This window comes from Mauremys mutica, chromosome 2 (assembly GCF_020497125.1).
Source record: "Mauremys mutica isolate MM-2020 ecotype Southern chromosome 2, ASM2049712v1, whole genome shotgun sequence".
Lineage (NCBI taxonomy): Eukaryota > Metazoa > Chordata > Testudines > Geoemydidae > Mauremys > Mauremys mutica.
The window spans coordinates 118,634,044-118,656,096 of record NC_059073.1 but is presented as its reverse complement, the minus strand read 5'-3'; the positions used below and the strand labels follow the sequence as shown (position 1 = coordinate 118,656,096).

At 40.1% G+C, this 22,053-nt stretch overlaps 2 protein-coding genes across 2 annotated transcripts in view; one reads left to right on the top strand and one right to left on the bottom strand.

Annotated features, from left to right (window-relative positions):
- Positions 1–9,255, top strand: part of BMP6 (bone morphogenetic protein 6) — a 167,710-nt gene extending 158,455 nt beyond the window's left edge. Inside the window, exons 5-7 of the mRNA XM_045003746.1 lie at positions 3,345–3,421; positions 6,001–6,111; positions 6,203–9,255. Of these exons, the coding sequence (XP_044859681.1) occupies positions 3,345–3,421; positions 6,001–6,111; positions 6,203–6,352 (338 nt within the window). The 3' untranslated portion in view covers positions 6,353–9,255. The remainder of the gene's footprint in view (positions 1–3,344; positions 3,422–6,000; positions 6,112–6,202) is intronic.
- Positions 5,964–22,053, bottom strand: part of TXNDC5 (thioredoxin domain containing 5) — a 42,926-nt gene continuing 26,836 nt past the window's right edge. The window contains exons 6-10 of the mRNA XM_045003747.1: positions 20,692–20,778; positions 17,006–17,146; positions 14,885–14,967; positions 9,817–9,946; positions 5,964–9,255 (exon numbers count right to left, since the gene is read on the bottom strand). Coding sequence (XP_044859682.1) covers positions 9,133–9,255; positions 9,817–9,946; positions 14,885–14,967; positions 17,006–17,146; positions 20,692–20,778 — 564 coding nt within the window. The 3' untranslated portion in view covers positions 5,964–9,132. The remainder of the gene's footprint in view (positions 9,256–9,816; positions 9,947–14,884; positions 14,968–17,005; positions 17,147–20,691; positions 20,779–22,053) is intronic.

Here is a 22,053-nt window from a genome sequence, read left to right as displayed (position 1 = left end):
GCTTTAGCTACAGGCCCCCCAGAAGGGAGGGGGTTGACCAATCCACTGTACTCTCATCAAGAGGACCCACTCAATAGGTCTAGAGCTTCTAACCCCCCGATCCAGCCTTTAAACTGCCACTATTCAATTATAATAGATTTGAGAATTGCTAGCTAGTAGATGTTTTAAGTAGGGTGACCAGAGAGCAAGTGTGGAAAAATTGGTACAGGGGGTGGAGGGTAATAGGCGGCTATATAAAACAAAGTCCCAAATATTGGGACTGTCCCTAAAAACTTGGGCCATCTCATAACCCTAGTTTTACGTAGCATTATTTGTTTGATGTTCTAAAGAGACAAAAAAAAACAAATGATCCCTGCCCTGAAGTGCTTACTGGGCAAATTAGACAAACATAACATACGGAGATGAGAAAGTAAGAAGGTGGGATGAAAGTTAAACAAATGAAAAAGTGAGTCCTAGACCATGCACCTCTTAAATGTTCTGATATTTTAAAATAGAAACTAAGGGAGGGGAGCGTAGTGGGCTCAGGAATAGAAGCCATTGTTGGAGAGCAAGAGAAAATAGGTTTTGAAGAGGGAGGAAGATAGGACAATTTTTGTTTGTGGGCAGGGGATGGTTGTTTCAGGGACATGGATCAGATAACATGCATTATTGGTCATAGTAGGGAGACATAGATTTATAAACAATAAGTGAGGCATCATGTGGTGATGACCTCATCCAGTAAGAGAAAATTCAGGATGGCCTATGCTTCACAGAAATTGTTTTGGTTGGCATTTCTTGCTTCTGCCCTCTCTTGCTTGAACTCTGCCGTTGTTCTCATTCATATTCTCTCACTCTTCCTGCCCTCCACCTTTTTACATTTGATTCAGACCCATCTTCTACTTTTGACAAAAGGCAAGAATATGTTTTCATTTCTGTCCATTCACAAATGTCACAAAGATGGTGGCTTTCACATGCTCAGCACCTCTTTTGTTACCAGCACAAGCCCTGCAAATTTTTCCTAAGCCAGAGAGCTTATTTCTCATTGAAGACTAATGCTGAGCACCAAAATCATCTTAAAGCCCCACCCCTTTATAATATGTTAACTCAAAATCATTTTGTGGCTAGGTGTTTGCTCTTGGAAGACATTATTTCTACTGAGTCTGTCTGATTTGAAAAGAGGAGACTTGTATAGAAACACCACCTCTGTCTTCACTATAATGTGATGCTGGAATAGAGTATGTTTATTCTACAGAAGCCAATTAGCAAGCTCTCCTAACTTGATTAATTTTTTGAGTGAAGTGAAGTTATTGAATGTTTGAAATGTAATCCTTGAAGTTAAAACCCAAACTGCATCTAAAAACAACTCTAAGTGGTTTGGAGGCTAGGTTTGTTTTGAGGTATAGGGTTTTTGAGACCTCAGCATTAACAGGACCCAGCTGTAATGCTGTTGCCTTAATGTCACTAGGATGTGCCTTAGTATTCTAGTTTGTCTTTTGAATAAATATTTGCACTTGTAGTTTTTAAAACTTCTTCAGAGCCAAGGATACAGTAACTAAAAATATTTTTCTATCCCAGCTGCTGTGCATGGAAAGCTGCATTAGCCTTTCAGGCAGTGTTAGTGGACTGGTATTCAGAAGCCATTTCAAATCCTGGGTCTACCACAGTTCGAATGTGTGACCTTGGGCACATCACCTAGGTGCTTTTGAAGATATTGTAAGTCTCATTGTCAAATATGCCTTAAACAGTTAGGAGTCAAAGACTTATTGAAAGTTAATAGGACTTAAGTGCCAAAGTAACTTCTGAAAATTTTACCTCTAGTTTCTTTTTGCCTCAGTTTCTCATTTGTAAAATGGAGGAAATAGTGCTATTTTCCCTGCCCATCCTTAGTTACTATCCCGAAGAGCTTATAAGAGACATGCCAGACAGTCTTTTTTACTGTTTTTTTTTTTTGTTCAGTGCTAGCTCAGACCGGGGCTGTTGTGCTGGGGCCTCTAGGTGCGACTGTTAGAAGAGGATTAAAATAGTACTGCATTTTTTATCCTTATCTGTCCCTGAAACAAGCTGCATGTAGCCACAGGAGAAAGCAGGCGCAGCTCAGAATTCCATCATTTTCATTAAAAAATAAATGCACGAGTTTGCCATGTTGCTGCCTGGGCAGGGCTGGAACCTGAACTGCTCTGTCTCTCCAGGTAACTGGGGCAGCATAAAGTGTCCCAACCCTACATGGAAAAGTTAGGTCAGGTTCCATGGCTCATTCTGGCTTTCGTCATTGCTGAGATTTCTAGTTGTGAAGTTGGTTTGTGTGGTGGTGACTTTCAGTTGCTTCCAGCCCAGGCTGGATTTGTGCTGGCAAGTTGGAAGAGAAAGGCCTCTCTGTCCGTGCTTGACTCCTCCATTCTCTTTTGAGCGGCAGTTCCAGGCACTCACATGCTGAAAAGCACTTCTTACTAAATATACATGGTGAAACTCCACTGGAAATCAAAACCTGAATTTTGTAGAATCATTTCAAGCCTCCTCTAAGTAGCCAAAATTGTGTTACTACAGCTTGTGCCACTAAGATCAGTGTCTGCCACTCTGCAGGTGCAATTTATGTTAGCAATTAGAACAACTTAATATTAAGTTCTTTAAATACCATGTCAGTTACAGCCTAGAGCATTGTGAGGTTTGGAGAGTAGGCTGAATCCCATAGCTGGGACAGTAATTTTCAGACCAAAGGTGAGATGAGGACTAAATTACTATTTCAGCCAAAGAGGCACTTCCTATCAAGTCTGAGTTTAGTCCCACAGTGGGGAGGGGGAAAACTTGTCTCTGCTGCTAGCCATAGTGTTCAAGGACAGAGAACTACTGTCTCATGGCTTAGCAATCCTGGATATGCAAAGCAAATATGGATATATTTGAAGCTGTGACTGACACTTATAAAAATCATAATGGATGCAATTACTGTGTGATCTTGAATATTTTTTGAAATATGCTCTAAAGTGCATAAACATATCTGCTAACCAGAGGCTCTAACAAGAAGGTAGCACAAAACAGGTGCTTACCAAGTCCTGTGTTTACTAGTGGGAACAGACACTTTTAAAGTGTTTCACAGGGACAAGAGAATTTGGCACCACAGCTGAGATTTTCAATTGAGCCTAAAGGAGTTAGGCACCCAAATCCCAATTTAGTGGGAGTTGGGTGCCTGACTCCTTTGAAAAGCCCAATTCCAATTCTGTAATTTCTTCTCTTCATTTGCTGAGGGCGTTCATCACCTCTCACAGTTCGGCACTTAGTGCAAGGAAAAATGTATCCGGCAGCTCTTTAGAATGATGCTATGATTGCCTAAAATTTACCTTCTAAGTGGGTTGTTTTCTTTCTCCTAACAGATTACAACAGCAGTGACCTAAAAACAGCTTGCCGAAAGCATGAACTTTTTGTTAGCTTCCAAGATTTGGGATGGCAGGTGTGTAATGTTTCTCTCTGAGTAAGCTAGACATTATGAAATATTATCTAAACAATGTTATGGTAATTCCAGTAGACACTTTAAAATGACCCTTGTGCCACCACATTAAAACTAGTCATTGAGGAGATCAAATATTGATAGCTTTCGGATTAGATAGAACACCAAATTTCCTTTGGGAATCTTAAGATATTTACTATTTCATATGGTATTGTATTATGCAGCCATCCTATTGCTGGACAGCAGGCTAGTAATTAGGCCTGTAGATCTAGCCTGAGACCCAGTATGCTCATAGAAAAAACTGATTTTAGTTAAACTAGTGCAACTACCAGTCTGGTTTAAACTGGATATAAAGTGTGTTCACACAGTAGATTTGCACTGTTTTAACTAGATTGATTTATCTAAAATTGTTTTTTTAAACCAATGTAAGTTTTTTGTGATCAGTGCTGTTCGTGGGCCACAAAATGTCAAACTGGAACCCTTTCAAAGAATCCTTTTTTTCATAGATTTTTTCTTCTTGTCTGTTTACCTGTTACAAAAGTGATGCAAAATTTTAAAGAATTAATGTAAATCAAGGGCTAGTTGGTGACAGCTAAAATCTTTGAGACTAATTCAGTGCAAACCTTCCTAACCCTACACACAAGTGTAGTCATCCTGGGAGCATAGCCGGGGTATCATGTAGCTTGCACACAATTCCACAACTGGCACTGCATCACCCTGGAAGCTGGCCAATGTACTAAAGTGTAGTCAAGGCTTAAATTGGAATGGATCACAACCCAGAACTACCGGTACTTTTGGAGGCTGCCATCCTGTTCAGAGTCCCCCTTTATTTTTAAAAGTAAACTTGTCAAAAAACCGTCAGCATATGACCTGCATGTAACCAATACACTGAGTCTGCAGCCAACCTGAAAGAGGAGCTCGGGGAGGTGTGAACTGCCCAAACTCATCTCACTGTTGTGTTAAAGGTCAATATTAACTTTCACTGCTGCTCAAAACCAGCTGAGGGGGACTATAATATGAAGAACAGCATTACCAAGAGTGACATTGTAAATTAAGCATTATAGGTGGGTGGCTCAAGTACCATTCCTTTCCCCTTAAATCTGATCTGTGGAGCTGAAGGAGCAGACCCTAGGGCAGCAGGGGAAGGCAGATGAGTTGTGTGCAGCAGGGCCTTCAAGCTCCTCCTCCCATCTGACTGACTACGTTACAGAGGGGATGTAGGGCAGGTAGCTTCTTCACTGGGTCACGGAGGCTGCTGCTTCTCCCACTGCACGTTAAACTTAAAAACCATGACCCAAGTATCTCTTCACAAGCATGAGGGCTAGATGCGTGTTTTTCACAAAGAAAGCTTTTGGTTTCTTCACATGATGATGGGAGTTAAGGCTATATACCTTAATCAAGCCCTACCCAGGGCTGTGTCTAAAACATGATGATCAAGCATGTGCCAGTGGTTAACATCTACAAGTAACTTCTTAAGTAGGTAACACGTAGGAGGGCATTACTATTTTTATTCTAAACCTTGAGCCCAAGGTTTAATGCAAATTGTATGTTTGGCAAATTCAGCACCCAGCAGTCAAATTTATAACAGGTAGCTTCCACAGTACCTGTAACTGTCCTTTTAAATAAGTATTACTGTCTCTTCAAACTAAAGTAGATATTGATTTGAAATAGCTGGTTGCTGGGGAAACAATCTCACAAATTGAATTTAAATATGTATCAGGAAAGTAATACTATGTGCATTTAAATTTGGTGACAGATTATGAGGTTCATTTTAAATGCAGCATTCCAGAATGTTGAGCAAAAGATAGCATTGGTGTGTGTACTTAATGTACAATGTTAATATCTTAAGCAAGTGGGGTACAGGTAGGAAGCAGTAGTTCTGTATTTCAATCATGTTTCCTCAAGGGTGAGGAAAAATAAGTTTTTTTTTCTACAGCACTCAAATTATATGCTACCATTTCAAAATGCCAAATTTATTACCTTCTCTTCCATAGCGTATCAGGGCTCTCAGATTTTTCAACCAAATTATACAGAGGTAGTCAGAACTTTGTGTGTGCAGAGCTTCAGTGAAAACTAAGACTCTTGTGGGAAGTTTTCCACGGAAAAATTAACTTTGAAGTATTTCAGCCAAAAGCTGAACTATCTAAATTAAAAATGGCACCACAGTGGCTGATGGGTGCCCTATGCTCCCATTCTCTATGGATGTTCTCTGGCTGGACTAAATCTCCCAGGATACATTTTCACCCCTTTTGGTGAGCACGGGGAGTGCAGCATAAGAGTCCCTGGCTGTTGTATATCATGGGAGATGCAGTTTCAGTTAGAGAGCCCAACCCCAAGAGCGGAAGTCTAAGGCACTGTGTTGGTATTTTTTAATCCAAATTTTTTTTTTGATCAAAATAATGTTTTCTATGCCACGGTGACACTTTATGACAATTTTGACAAAATCCCAATTTTCCATCAACAGTTGACACAAGTTTTAATCAGGCTTAATTGCATACTGTTACCTCTATATGCCATCTGTTACAAAAATCAAACAGGCAACTAATTCCACTGAAATATTTTCTGTTTATTTCCTAACAAAGGATTGGATAATTGCACCAAAAGGCTATGCAGCAAACTACTGTGATGGAGAATGTTCTTTCCCACTCAATGCACACATGAATGCCACCAATCATGCCATTGTACAAACTTTGGTGAGTATATAGAAAGACTTGTGCTAAACTACAAGTGAAGTTGGAGATCAGATTAGTTGGTACAATCAAATTGTTTTCTTTTTTTAAACAGGTTCATCTTATGAATCCTGAATACGTTCCCAAACCCTGTTGTGCACCTACCAAACTAAATGCCATATCAGTTCTTTACTTTGATGATAACTCGAATGTCATTTTGAAAAAATATAGGAATATGGTAGTAAGAGCATGCGGATGTCACTGACGCACAAACATTCTTCATCCAGACCTACTGTGCAATTCTACCATGAACTTCTAGATTATACCTACCTGACCTTGGAGAAAGTCAACAAAGGCGCATCAGAGGAAGCAGCAGGGTACTTCTTCATTGATATGTACTCAACTTTGTAATGGGAACAGGTGCTGGATTTAAAAAAAAAACCAAAAAACTGATCTACAGCATGGCGGCCTTTCTGATCTGCAAAAACGAACTGTAAGGCTTGCAAAAACGAAATCCATCCCTACAAATTTTGTTAGCTTCAATCATTCCCTGTATGGTATTAAACTCCCCTGAGAGTAGCAGAAACTTAAAACAGGAGCTTGACCTTGTCAGTTGGTCAGTCTGCACTTCAGTTTTACCAAACCACCATCTGCTACATGTAAGCCTTGAAAAAGTGTCTCCTGTAGACAAAAAGCAAAGCTGTAGTAGTAAAATATAGAAATTATGCTTTTAATACCTTACCATCATGCATTTTATGTTGGACAACCCCAATGTTAGGAAGTGCCTTCTATTTAATAGTTGCTACATCAGTATGAGTGGTTTCTTCCAGAAGCCAACTTGATAAAGAGCAACGTCAGTTGTGCCAAAGGAAGCCTTTGACCCTCTGCATTCTCCAAACACACATGCTGAACCATAGATTTGACTAGATATTTAACCGCACCATGTATTAGTTACATAAGGACAAAGCCACTCCCTGCCTGGTTTCTTGAGATGAATGTTCCAACTAGGCAGTGAATTTATAAATTTGTTCTTGTGCAGCTTCCCACCTTGTTTAGATTCTATAACTCCTGCACGATGCATCCACTAAGCCTGTTCTGTTTTATTCCAAACATTCTTTGCTCCTCAACTGAACCACCACAGAGGCAGCTGCAATCAGGACAATTCTACAACTTAAGTTTATACAGAAATTTTGAAGCAGCTCCTGTGTTGGAGAGTGGACATATTAGTGAAGATGCAGTTTATGTAAAACTATCTGGCCAAAAAGGAAATTGCATTTAAGAAGTTGGTTTAAAGGGTATATTCACATTTTAGCCATAGCTTCTAATAGATTAGTTTTATTCCCAATGCTAATAGTAACAATGAATTTTCTGATCAATGTTAAACTTGTATTACATGCACTTATCTCTAACTCTTGCATTTAAAAAAAGCTTCTTGTAAATACAAGCTATAATTTATTGCAGTTGTCATCATTGTGCTGTAACATTTATAGAAAGACTGGGCTTTTTTAAAAAAAGTTTTTATTTAGAAAGTCTCAGTGTAAACAATTGTACTACTTTGATTTTATACAAGAAACTCATGAGCCAAAGCTGGGGCTACTCATGAGATTGTGCTTCACAAGAGTTTTAAAAAACATTAATAAAGGCTTCCTTTAAGGCAGATGTCTATACATTTTATCTAATACATCTGCCATATAATATTTAGCCCTCATTGTACACTTTCCATGCTTACCCAATTTTAGTTTGAACAGAACCTGTGGTCCTTGCCAGAAAGAGTAAGTTACTGATTTAAAGAGAATTTTCACTATTACATATGGACACAAAACAACAACTTGACTTAGAGCAAAGTGCTGACACATGAAATTCCCAGAGATGTCAATGAATTTTGATGCATGAATGAGGGCAGAATTTAGCCCTTTAGAAGAAAAGATCAGCTACATTAGCAAACTAACGGTGTCTGCATTGTAAATTCTTTGGCTTTAATGTATTAGAACACCTCACACAATCAGGTAGGTCATCATTCAAGGCAACAATGTGTATGGTCCTCCCATTCAAAGGTAGCAACAGGAACTGAATTGCAGTGGTATTGAAGAGGAGTTTTGCTTCTCATTTTAAGGAACAAGAAACAGTTTTGAAGTATCAATCTGCTTATTAAATAAACCCCATGAGTTCAGCTGCTCCTGCTGCTTAAGTCAGATGAGTGGTTCTAGCAGTAAACTGGGGCAAGAGAAATATGGTACAGAAAATTATTTGCAACCAGTTGTTTCTAAATGTGTTAAAGAGGTAGACATCTCTTGGAAAATAATGAAGTGGTTGTTATGATAGCATCCTCTCCTCTAGCAGTGAAGAGAAGTGTCCTGTTTGAACTGTTATAAAATCCCCCATCTCCTATGGCATCAGTAATATTCAGGCACATAGTAAAAGTACCACTACTTTCATTATGGCTAGGGCCTCCCATGACTAGAGAAATATGAACAGGAAACAAGCAGCTAGCAGTGGCCTGGTATCTTCCAAAGGGGTGTGTTTTCTTTTTCAACCTCCCAATTTTTGACTAGCTGCTATATTAAGACAGAGTTTTTAGCTTCAGTTGAAAAGGCAACATTTATTAATACAGCTGTGGCTTGCACCTTTCTAGTAATGGTGAGCACTTTATAAGCTGTACTTTGGTAGCAAGCCTTTACCCAAATTCAACCTGAAGACAAAAATAGTTTACCCAGTCCCTTAACTTGATTTTCCTCATCTATTTTAGGCTCAAAGGAAACCATTTATATCTCAACAGGGAAGGTAGAAATGTAGTAATACTGATGCTGAAAATACTCAATTTGCACAGTAACTACTTGTTACCAGTTTTCCTTGACAAACAATGAAAAAGTCAGTACGGTGTGGCTTTAAAACACACACACAAGGAAGATACCACAAGTCAGTACATTCAGTTTTCAAAAACAACAAAAAACCAACCCCGCCCTTTGAAAATCAATAACATTAACTTGATTTAACTCTCCCCATTAGTGTACAAGAACAGTCAGGGCAGAAGTATCCATGTGTGTTTTACAATTCATCCCTTGCCTGACGCAAAACAAACTTATGCAGCGTTTCAAGATCTCTGGCTCCATTGTGTTCACTGACTTTCTCCCCTGCTCGGAAAAGCAACAGTGTTGGATAACCGTTCACCTTTAAGGAGGGGAAAAACAAAAACCAAAACCATGTCACTTCAGTAGCATCCTTACAACACCAGCAGCCACCCTAATGACTAGGGGCCAAACCCCAAACGCTATGCTTAGCAGTGCTTAACTTTAGGCCCTCTGCCAACAAGTGGAATGAACAGCCCTGCGTTAGGCACCCAGGCTCCCTGTACATTGCTGGGGAGAGTTGAGTACCTAAAAAAAAAAAAAAGAACTGAGCACACTAAGGCATTCAAATCCCTGCTCTGCTCCCTTCATCTCCCAGATGAGTGCCCTAACCACTGCAGTAGGTCTCTCTCTGTTGCCTATTGAAGCTTTTCCACTTTGTATAAGATGTTTAAATACTCACTAGCACAGGGACTTTCCTAACCACCAAGTAACCATCCCTCTCTTTTCCCCCCTGCACGACAAGAGTAACTTCTGACGTGAGTGCGGCGACAGGATCACTAAATTTACAGTGAACTGCCACCTGGGCCAACTACTGGAGACTTCAACCTGGGGTACAAATTATTTAAGATTATCCAATTAATTTTAAACCATCCACACTTACAGAAAATCTGTTGCAGACGTTACGTTCGATGGTGCAATCTACTTTTGCTATTTTGACATCTGTCAAACCTGGAAATTGTTCTTTGGAGAGGTTCTCCCAAGTTGGAGCCAAGTTCTTACAGTGACCGCACCTAGAAACAGACAGGCATGTGTTCAGCAGACATCTTCCAGTGTAGGCCCTAGCTGCTTTATCACGATAGCCATACAATGTGCTCTCTCCTTAATGATACGGGCCAAAATGACAATTATGTGCGTAAGTGGACAGGGTGGATCACTGGTGTATTTGAAATAAGCCAGATGATCTGAAGGTTAAAATAATTTCTGGCTTTTATGTAGTCTCTTCTGGTACAGTATTATATGAAATAGCATATTAACATGTCTCACCCACCAGAAGCTTGTGAAAGCAAACATGAAAAAGATCACAGATTATATTTAAATAAAGTTGCTTGTATCAAGCCACAAACTGTTACATTGTTTAAAAGGTTACACTTCTAAAGTTTTAAATAAGCTACTAGGCATTTACAGTACATTACCTCTCTCCACCATGTCACTTCCCCTTCTCCCACCAAAGCTAACCCAAGACACTGACTGATTAGTCACGTCTCAAGGGGTGTGTCTGTTTTTAAGTCATATTGCACAAAATTTATGACATGAGACTTCTGTTTTCCTGGCAAAAGTTTTTATCCCAACCCCACTCCCCCTTTTAATAATGTAGCCTCCTGGCACTATAAAATTGAAGTTCCTATATTAATGCTAATGAAAAATGCATAATGTTTCTTAAACTCTAAACTCTGCAATAAAGGGGACTCGAGTAGCTTAATGTATTTTCCATCTTAAATTTAACCTTCCTGAAAACTAAAAACAATCCTTCACACATTAGCTTTGTCCTCTTTGCAAAATTGATTCTCTTCTCTACCACCATCCTCAGGCAAGTCGCACAGCATTTACTTCAGTTGTCGTTTTTACCACTACCACTGTACATATTGGCTAAATCTGGAAACAAGTAGTTTGTTTGCCTGTGATTTTTGCTTTCTACAGACAAACTAACATACTGGCCAGATTCTGATCTGCATTACACAGTTGTATATTTAGAGTAACTCCATTCAAGTGAGACTTAGAGTGGACAGGTCTATGGCTGATTTACACCACAATTATTAATTTGCACTATCATAACAGTAGAATGTGGTCCTCTAGATGTAGGTTTTATATAAAAGTCTTTACATTAGATTTTATTTTAAAAGTTAAAAAAAAACCAAAAAAACCCCACAATAGCCACCACCAGACTATTACAGTATTTTGTTCAAATTTTGAACTTTAATTCTACAGTGCCTCCAAGAAACAAATCCCTAAGAAAAGCACTTTAGAATGTAAAGATCTATGCATTGCTCATTTTGTTCTGCCTCAATTGCACCTTAGGTTGGTGATTACAGAAGCCCATGAGTATCTTAAGGCTTGATTCAGGCATCGACAAAGATGGTGACAAGTCTCTGCCAGAGTTTTCATTCTACAATTCAGAAAACAAGTATATATTTGAACTCTGCTGTTAATATACACTGAGTGTAAAAGCATTACTGACCACGCACAAAAACAATTAAGACAAGATGGTCTCATACCTACCGTGCAACTTAATGTTAATATTTACCTAAAATAAACTGAAGGGCAAAAGTAGATCTCAAGCTAATAGTATTTGCTTAGCCAAACATAAATTAATCTACTTGGAAAGGAAAAAGGTTATCTATATACAATGAACTACAATTGTATACACAGACATGATTTTTGAGCTAAGAATAGGATACCAACTACATGAATGTAGCAAACAGTTTCCTAAACTGCAACTCTGTGATAACCAATCTATCCTCTGGCAGCAGCTAATAGGTTGATTCTTTGTAAAGTATGTTTAATACACCCTTCCTCAACTGCCATCTGGCATTCTTCTGGAGTTTGCCCCATCTACCAGTGCCCTTTTTAGAATCCAGCGAGAAGAGGGGAAGGTATTTAAAGTGCAGTTCTACTCTGAAAAGTAACTAAAAAGGGCTTATTGGGATTCCACTTTTGTGTCTCAATTCTCTTTATATTGAGTTCAGAAAACTAATTCCCAACCCTGCAAACTACATCTGGGTTCTGAATCATCAAGCCAGATTCTTTCCTCCTTGTGCATTGTAGCCTGTAAAAGGTTGTGTAGGCAAAATCTGGTCCAGTGCAACCTCATCTGCCTTCAGTGGCGCTGCACAGGTATAAGCTGAACAGTAGACAATTCCACTTATGACATAAATAGAATTCACCTCATTTCCTCTAGCTGCATTGAGTCTACAGTGATGAGTAAAAAAGCAGTTCATTTTTGACACCGAAGTCTGCAAGTTATTTTACAGAACCCAAAGTATGCCAAGAATCACCACTGTATAGAAATTACTGTACTGCCCTGTAAGCTTACAATCTGGTTTCAGACAAGATACAAGAAAGCAGCAACAGAGCATGCTGGGAATGAGCACAAAAGGCAACACAGCGAAGGCAAGCACTGTTTTTTAGTACACAAATATCTATATTAATACTGAATAGACATAAGAAGCTGATCTTTTGGGTAAGAAAAAGCCATGACAAGTCTTCTAGCAGTTCTACTCTGATTTTACAATTTAATTTACTGTGTTTCTCTTCTCCCCCCAGAGTATCTCTCATGCATAATAGGGTAAAGGTGGCCCTCTAGCAGAAGCACCCCATCACTCTCAGTCTGGCTCAGGGGTAGTAGCTCTCACACATCAGGGTCAGTAGATTATGGATCCCACACCATGACTTGGGCTCACAGCCAAGACTGAAACTGCAGTGTAAAAATAGGGAATAGTGCCATGCTGAGAGGCGTGATCACTCACTCTGCTAGGTACAAATTAAAAATTCCATGTTGCTATTCTTACCATTTACAAAAAGTATTTCCTCATCTCAAGATAAACCACAGTAAAATCTGAGATTGCTGAGCATATTAAATTGTTGGTTGCATTTGCCTAGTACTGTTGCACTACATATGGCTAACTTACTGCTCTGAAATACTAGCACTTCAATACAAAAAGTATAACCGTTTTCTATTCCTTCCCCCCCTCCTGTTCAATGCATCTTGGGGGTTAACAGGAGGATGTGTGAGGAAATCTGAACTACATTGTCTTCTGCACACAATGACATTCAGCTTTTTCCATCTTTTCCAACATAGCCAGTGAGGTGGAGCCCACTAACAGATTGGGGTAGGAAGGAGAGCTAGCTGCTTGAGGCTCAATCTAGATATGGCTGAAGTTTGTAGGTTTGTGGAAGAAAGTAATGAAATTGTCACTCCTGTTGGGTGCGGGGAGGAGTGATATGTTTGTTACACAGGTTTGCAACATTGGGGTCTTGTTGCATGTACCAGCTGTGCTGGGCATTCCAGTAATAAGCAGATACCAAATATAAATTAATCATTTGGGAATTTTCCCACTACATGCAGACTAGCATTGCCAACTTTCTAATTGTACAAAACCGAACATACTAGGTCTCACCCCCTTCCCTGAGGCCCCGCCCCCACTCACTACATTCCCCCTCCCTCAGTGGCTCGCGCTTCCTCACCCTCCCTCACTTTCACTGGGCGGGGGTTGGGGTGCAGGAAAGGGTGGGCTCTAACTGGGGACGTGGGGCTCCAAGGTGGGGCCAGAAATGAGGGGTTCAGGGTGTAGGAGGGGGCTCCAGAATGCAGTAGGGGGTTGAGGCAGGAGATTGGGGTGTGTGCTGGGAATGTGGGATTTGGGGTGCAGGAGGAGGCTCTAAGCTGGGGGGGTGGGGCCGAGCGATTTGGAGTGGGGGAGGGGGCTGCGGGTTGAGATGTGGGAGGGGGTGAGAGCTCTGGGATGGGGCCAGGGATGAGGGGTTGGGGTACAGGAGGGGGTTCCAGGCTGGGGCCAAGGAATTCGAAGTGCAGGAAGGAGCTGTGGGTTGGGGTGCAGGTTCTGGGCTGGGGGTGCAGGAGGGGGCTCCAAGTTTGGGGGGGCAGAGGGGGTTGGGGTGCGGGCTTTTAGGCAGCTCACGGTCAGCGGGGCTAAGGCAGGCTCCGTGCCTGTCCTGACTCTGCACTGCACCCCGGAAACGGCCAGCGGGTCGGGGTCCTAGGCTGGGGAGACCCAGGAGGCTCCGCACACTGCTCTCGCCTGCAGGTCCCCCCCCCCCCAATTGGCTGTGGTTCCTGGCCAATGGGAATGTGAAGTCAGTGCTCAAGTTGGGGCACGGAGCCCCATGGGACACCCCCCCAAGAGCCGGACCTACTGGCCACTTCCATGGTGCAGCGCGGTGCCCCACGACAGGTAGGGATTAGCCTGCCTTAGCCCTTCTAATGGCCCAGTCAGTGCTGCTGACTGGAGCCGCCAGGGTCCCTTTTCGACCTGGCATTCCAGTCGAAAACTGGATACCTGGCAACCCTAATGCAGCCTTCACCACGGTCATCCATGCTGGTCACATCAAGGGTGGGTTTCTGTAACTAACATGCAACTTCACCTTAAGACCACCTGGAAATTGCAGTTAGTTCTGCACTCTAGTTACAACATATTAAATAGGACTCCAGTAGCAGCACATTATACCTATGCTCCATGATCTGCACTGACTCCCAATTGAATTCCAGGTGAAGTTTCTAACCTCAAAAGAGCTAAACAGTTTAGGCCCTACTCTGATGCAGAGAGCACCTCTCTCCTTGTGTGAGTCCAAGAAAACTAAGAGGTGCTCAAGCAACAGCCAGTTTAAACCAAGTCAAGGCATTCTTAGGTGGTGAGTCTTCAAAGGAAATGTCACTTCCCTCCTTTCCCCTCATGTCTGCCAGAGTCTGGATTTGATTCTGGGTATGCAGCAAGGGGGGTTTTGCCAGTCTTTCTTGGGGGATGATAGGAGAATTTTGTTGCCACTCTGCTTGTTTATAAATATTTAATTATTCAAGCTTTGTACACAAGTTAAGATTTAATACATTTTATATATCTAAATACAAATTATATAGGAGCACAAAACCCACAACAAACAATGAATAAAAAGCTAAGTACCAATAATTCAGGACAATTTATACAAAAACTACTTACCATGGCGCATAGAATTTAATAAAGGTAACCCCTTTAGCAATGGTTTGGTCAAAGTCTTTTTCAGAGAGAGACAGGACTGTAGCCTGTCAAGAGAAACACAAGTCAAAACCGTATAAGAAGTCCGTCCTTTGAACGCCTGAAATATGTTAAAGAGAAACTCACAAGCCTGTTGCTGTCACTACCACAATATCTATTCAATAAGATTAGCAGTGTATGCCACTGCTAACCCCCAAATGACATCTTTCTCTTATATGCAAAGAAACTAAAATATTTCAAGGTCATTTTCACCCATTTTTTGAAAAATGCAGTGTACCCAAATATATAACTTTGTAGTATCTGAAAGGCTAAGTGTCTAGCAGCTACTGAACCTTCAACTTCATTTTCATATGCTGTCATGCAACTTCCTATGTAATCACTGAGCTAACAATTAGTCTGAAGGGTTAAAAAAAATACTAATGTGTGAATTAAATGAGCTATCTAGGCTATTCTGAAAATATCTTTAAAAGCTCTCCTAGTGTGTTGTTACTTTATGTAATGTAAATAGACCTGTCACTAGAAAAACATTTGCATGTCAAGTGTAAAATGCAAACCCCTCACCAAGTATGGATTTCACACACACTTTTTAGTAAGTGGTAGCTGAATGGTGGGAGGAGAGTGGTTAAAAAAAAAGGACAGTATTTTGCTTATGTGTAGTCTAGTCATTTGAACTGACATAAAATTGAGTTCAGTCTACCAAATAAGGATTAAACTTCTGCTCTAAAAATTGTGTGTGGGAGAGGGTGGGCTTCAAATGAAAATTCAAATGGTAAGTCTGTGATGACTAACCAAATCTACTTTCTATAAAAGCCTCAGGTTACAACTGGGAATAAATGAAAGAGGGAACTGACAATACTACTACTTGCCCCAGTAAAAAAGGATCTTTTACTTTAAGAGAACAAAGATCAAAGAGGAAAAGATATCAATAAGTTTAATTTAAAAACTTCTCTGTATTTCTCATTTTTATATTAAAACAGTCAAATCTAAAATGAAAAAGTCAATTCACTAAAGCCCTATCTTAAATAGAACACAAATTCAACATTATAATAGTAAAGATGTTGGTTAACAACATTTACAAAAAATACTGTTAGGTCATGAAACATGTAATTATTTTATTAAGCTTGATTTTATCTGAAAATTAGGTATTAAACTTCGTCCTATAAATTGCCAGAGGAACAAATAATCTCCCACATGTATTATAATTTTATATGTCCACTACCATCCCACATTTTGTGGACATAAACACTTATTTCGCAAACCATAAATATTATATAAACCGAATTTAGGCTGTACTTGTGGATGTTACAATTTCTCGATGATGATATTTGCACATTAGTTGCAATAAAACCCAAAGGTGAAAAGCAGAAGTATGTGGGTTTTTTTTTTTTTTAAAGATAAAAACAAAGTGATGAAGTGAGACCACAGAGTACTAATGGATTTTTATTTTGCTTGGCAATCTGCATGACTCCCTGTAGCTCCAACACAAAATTAATGCAGTCATTCCAAACTCAAAACTTTTACTGCCATGATCTGCCACACTATCACATTCATGTTTCCCGATGCAAATCTTGCTCTTCCACCACCTTCTGTGGGATTTTTCCCCCTCCAGCCTTCCTTTCCCTATAAATACAGTATCTTTGTTTTTCAGATGCCCACCTGTTCCTGCTGTCTCTTTCCTATTTCAGGTCAGAATCCTGTTTGTGACAATCATCTCCACAACAACCAAATGTGATGTCACAAGGATTCTGACTATGTGAAAGACACACAAGATGCAATTTAGTAGACAAAAAAAAATGAAGTTCATTTTTTAAAATCTATCAATAGCATCAGAAAGGCTTAAGGTTATATGTTCCTCAACAACAACTGCTAAACTACCATGTCTAATACTAACTTTATTAAAAGTTTTGCATGCAAACATTTTTGGCAAGGTTCACATAGTTATTGTTTACAGGTTACTAAGCTATCATTTTAGCCATCAAAAACACTGTGGTAAATGACAGGGAGTGGCAGCAGAGCTGTTGGTACAAAGATTTTTGATATAATTTGATATATCATAATTTGATATAATTATACAATACCACTTACCTCATCATGAGGGGGTTCTGCAGGCTGCTGTGGAACTTCAGATGGCTTATCAGCATCTGGGGCTTTCTCAGCATTTTGTAGCTGAGAATCGACATATTCCTTTAATGAATCCAAATCCCTCTTTCCTTTATACTGGTCAGCCTAGAGTTAATCAAACCATTTGTTAAAATACATATTGTTTAGCAAATAGAGTTTTCTGAAGTTTTGGATTTTATCTAAAAGAAATATGGTAAATATCTGTAACAGAGCATGTAATATGCATATTCAAAATAAAATGCTCTGTGATCTGTAAACATATGTACAGGACTAAGTTTACTCCAAGGATTCAGAAATTGCCATGGAATCCTTCCCTTGTACTTTAGAACCTAAACTTTCATTTAAAAGAAAGTTTTGAGATTTTAAAAAGTAGCTGACTGAAGATAATCTTTGTGACCCTGAGAGCTAGAAACATGAGCTAACTTCTTTTAGAAATGAGGGACCAAGATTTCGAGTGCTCCTAATTCCATGTTTTACTTTAGTGTGTAAACACAGTGTAAGAAAAAATACAGCAAACTATCAGATTTAGTCTCTATGTTTTAGTTTGAACTGTTGTCACTGTGTTCTGTTGGTTAAGTCTAGTACTTCCTTTGACAAGGCTTCAGTTTTGGAATCTCAATAAGTCCCAGAAGTCTTTGGGGTCAATTTCAGCCCTCTCAGGTGTGAGCTATGAGATGTACCTCAGATTTGGAATATCTTTTCAAGGTACTGTTTACAAACTTTCCTACACCTTCTGAGAGTGAAACAGACATGTCTCTTTAGTCATCTCCTATGCCTTTGGTGAACACTGCAGACCTCGTATCTTTGCCATTTATATGGTCTATGCCCAAATAGCTGTGGCTTCTTCTGTCCCTCCTCCCATACCGCCAGTCCAAACCAGGGAGATCAAAGATCACATGAGAAGTCTGTACCTGTTCATTCTTATCCATTTCAGCAGGGCAGAGCTCTGCCCATTTTTTCTCCTCCACCACCCTTGGAGACCTTATCTACCTCTTTCCAGTACTGATGACATGATGCCAAATTTCTATTATGAGGAGGAAGATGACAACAACGATGGAGACAATGCTCAACTGGCTGAAGCAGTTCCTCCCTTATTGAACAGTATTATGACCTTCCCATTGGACAACTATAAAATTTTCCAGGAGTTGCTGGGTAAAATGGTTGAAAGTTTTATTTCTGGATGTCATACTTGTCCAAAAAAAATCTTTCTGATTCTGAGGGGAGTCCAGCATGAGGGAATAGCATGATGTTGATAAAGGCCAACTTGACCTTGCCAGAGATCTGCAGTTCACCAGGGCAGTGGCTAAAAAGGAGACTCATCTTTATCAAGCATAGAAGCAAAAATTTTTTTTTTTTCTTCTTAGCCTCTGGTTTTGGAAGCAGCTGAAAGGTCCAAGGGAATAGGAGTAACTTTATCTTCACTAATGGATAAGTAGTTCAAAAAATAGACCCATCTTGTCACAAAAGCCTACTCTGGAGTGACCATAGCTCTTTGTAATGTCATTAATGTTTGGTGGTCCTGATGAAATACACTATTATTTGAGGACACTAAGAGTATCTCTTGGGACAACAACATAAAGCATCTTGGAAATTGTTTTGGAGGGTCAGAAAGTTCCCTTGTGCTTAAGAGCCTTTGCTGTGTTGGTCTCTGAACATAAAAACGGCCTGTACTGGGTCAGACCAAATGTCCATCCAGCCCAGTATGCTGTCTACCAACAGTGGCCAATGCCAGGTGCCCCAGAGAGAGTGAACCTAACAGGTAATGATCAAGTGATCTCTCTCCTGCCATCCATCTCCACCCTCTGACAAACAGAGGCTAGGGATACCATTCCTTACCTATCCTGGCTAATAGCCATTAATGGACTTAACCTCCATGAATGTATCTAGGTCTCTTTTAAACGCTGTTATAGTCCCAGCCTTCACAACCTCCTCAGGCAAGGAGTTCCACAGGTTGACTGTGCAGTGTGTGAAGAAGAACTTCCTTTTATTTGTTTTAAACCTGCTGCCCATTAATTTCATTTGGTGGCCCCTAGTTCCTGTTTTATGGAAACAAGTAAATAACTTTTCCTTATTTACTTTCTCCACATCACTCATGATTTATATCTCTATCATTTCCCCCTTTAGTCTCTTCTTTTCCAAGCTGAAAAGTCCTAGCTTCTTTCATCTCTCCTCATATGGGACCCATTCCAAACCCCTAATCATTTTAGTTGCCCTTCTCTGAACCTTTTCTAATGCCAGTATATCTTTTTTGAGATGAGGAGCCCACATCTGACCGCAGTATTCAAGTGGGCGTACCATGGATTTATATAAGGGCAATAAGATACTCTCCGTCTTATTCTCTATCCCCTGCTGTTAGGGCTGTGGAGACAGCAATCAGCTTAAATCACCCTTCCCAGCTGTAGTTCTCCCTCCAGAAGTTCAGAATCTTCATTTCTGCTCTGTTACAGGCTTTGATGACCACCGTGGTGATTATGCTCCACAAAGATTCACATCCTTACCCCAAACTTTTTACTTAAGGTGGTTGTTGGCTAATTTGCACTGCAACACAAACCCTCCAGTTTTCTTCCTAATATCAGTTACTTGGGGAAAATAGATGCGTAAACTTGACACAGAGTGATAACTTATTTAGGTGCAATGACACCCATTAGAAAGTTACCTAGGCTGTTCACAGTCTTTTCTGATAGTCTAGAAATGAAATGAAAGACTTCGGAAATGGGTTATTCTTTGAGTTTAGACTTGTTGCAATAGAGTTGATGTCTTCCTGAATAACAAGTTTAGAGCTCATTCTACTAGCTCTAAGGCAGATTAATTTAATAGACTATGTAAGCATGACTTAATTTGTAAAGCTAACACTTTCAGCTCTATTCATATGCAGCACTATTCTCACTAATTTGAATCTTACTCCAATGCTTGAAAGCAGTTCCACGATTCTTGTTTAATTAGTCCTCCTTTAGAGTTACTTCTGGTAAATCTCCCAAATGTGAAGATCTGCAGAGGCAATTCTCTTAGGAGGAAAATATTACTTACAGTAAAGCTTATTTGGTGCTGTTCAAATGCATTGGCTCTGCAGATCTGCACTCCTCATTTTCCTAACCTCTTCCAGGTCCTGCTTGCAATTCTTTGAATTTGGGCAACTGGAGCCACAGGATTCTGATAACATCATTTCAAATGTTCAGACTTGTGAACTCAACAGGCACTGCTCTGAGCTGATGACTCCAGGGCCATGCAATACCCATGAATGTGAATCTGGAGAGGCAAAATTGGGGGATGGAGTGGGAGGAATTCCCTCTTAACTTTGTATTTTGTCTATTTCATCTGTATTTCCAGACACTTTTACATGTAAGGATAAAGTTGGAAGATGAAAATATACCCCGAGTTCTCTCACAAGTTGGTATGTTTTGAGATATCTATCCCTGGTTTTGGTTATTTGCAGACCAGGATGCACAACTATATTAGAAGTTTTATTACGGCACAAACAAAAGTCATCGTTCCATCCCAAACACTGCTCCATTCATATCGTCTATCTTTACATCTCTTACAAAGAGGCTTTCAAATAAGCCAACTTCTCCCAACATGCAAGAACATTCTACAAGCCTGCTTGTCTTCACAGAGGAAGAAAGTTTGACCTCGTCCTGTATTTGCAGCCTCACCTTTTCACCATTCCTAAACCAGAGGAGGGTGGGATATCCACGAACTTGGTTTTCAGAACAGACTTCATAATGCTGTGTACAGTCAACCTAGAGTTTAAAATAGTTATAATCATTCACTCGTATGGAATAAAATCCATGCTGTTCCAAACACGGCATCATACCCTCTATATTTAATATCTCTCACTATGTATCTACAGAGAAAGGCAAGGTTTGTCAGAAGCTAATTGGAATAATTTACAAGTTTTGTCTTGAAAGCCATTTAAGTCAGTGTTCTAAATCTCTCTCAAGCCACTCAGGGAGGGTAGAGGCAGAAGCAGAAAAGAACAAAGGCACTACGATTGATATGCTAGTTAGAACAAGCATTCAGTATTTGCAGAGTGAAAAAAATTACAACCTGGGCAGCAGGACACCCAATACTCATACGTTAAGAGTTTGAAACCTAAATTTTCAGTAGAAGGATTTAGAGTGGCTCGGGTTTTTTTAAAATCATACTGGAGTACTCTGAAATCAGAAAGCAAAACAGCCAGTGACTTGACTTCAATGCAAGGGAAATTCCAAATGCTGAGCAACTGGAATTCAAATTAGATTCTAATTTTGCCACAAGCCAATTTGTAAGGACAGAGAGTACACAGGGATAAACGACCTGCGGTACAGCTGTGGATGGCCCAGGTCAACTGACTTGGGCTTGTGAGGCTAAATATTGCTGTGTAGACATTTGGACTTGGGCTGGAGGCCAAGCTCTGGGACCCTCCTCCCCTCACAAGGTCCCAGAGCTCAGGCTCCAGCCCAAGCCCAAATGTCTACACAGCAATTTTTTTAGCCCAGGGCCAAAGCAGAAAGCTGAGCCAGCTGACCTGGGACAGCAATTTTTTTAATCCCTGTGTAGGCATACCCTGATTTACAAATCCAGTTAATAAGCAAATAAATATCTACATGTCACGTGCATGGTTCCAGCATCGGCTTGAGATAGCACTTAGATTTTTGAAGTTAACATTAGGAATTCTTTGCCACAGATCACTGAAGTGAGGACAACTAAGCAGACTACAGGCACAATGTAACAGGTGCTACTGACATTCACCTGGATTACATGAAGGTCATGTTTCCTGCCTACTTAGAGAATCACAGCCTGAGCCAAAACAAGTTTCCAATAGTTTCATGGCATCCTGTTACACAAAACTGGGTAGTCACTGAGACAAGACTAACTGCCTTTATTAGGGAAAAAAATGCTAAAACATGCAAGACAGAACACTGGATAAAACAGGACTTTTGAAAACAATGGATTTATAACTCTCTACATTAAGAGAGATTGGGTAATACTGTAGTAAGAACATACTTAAACCAAGCAATAACTGCACCAGATAG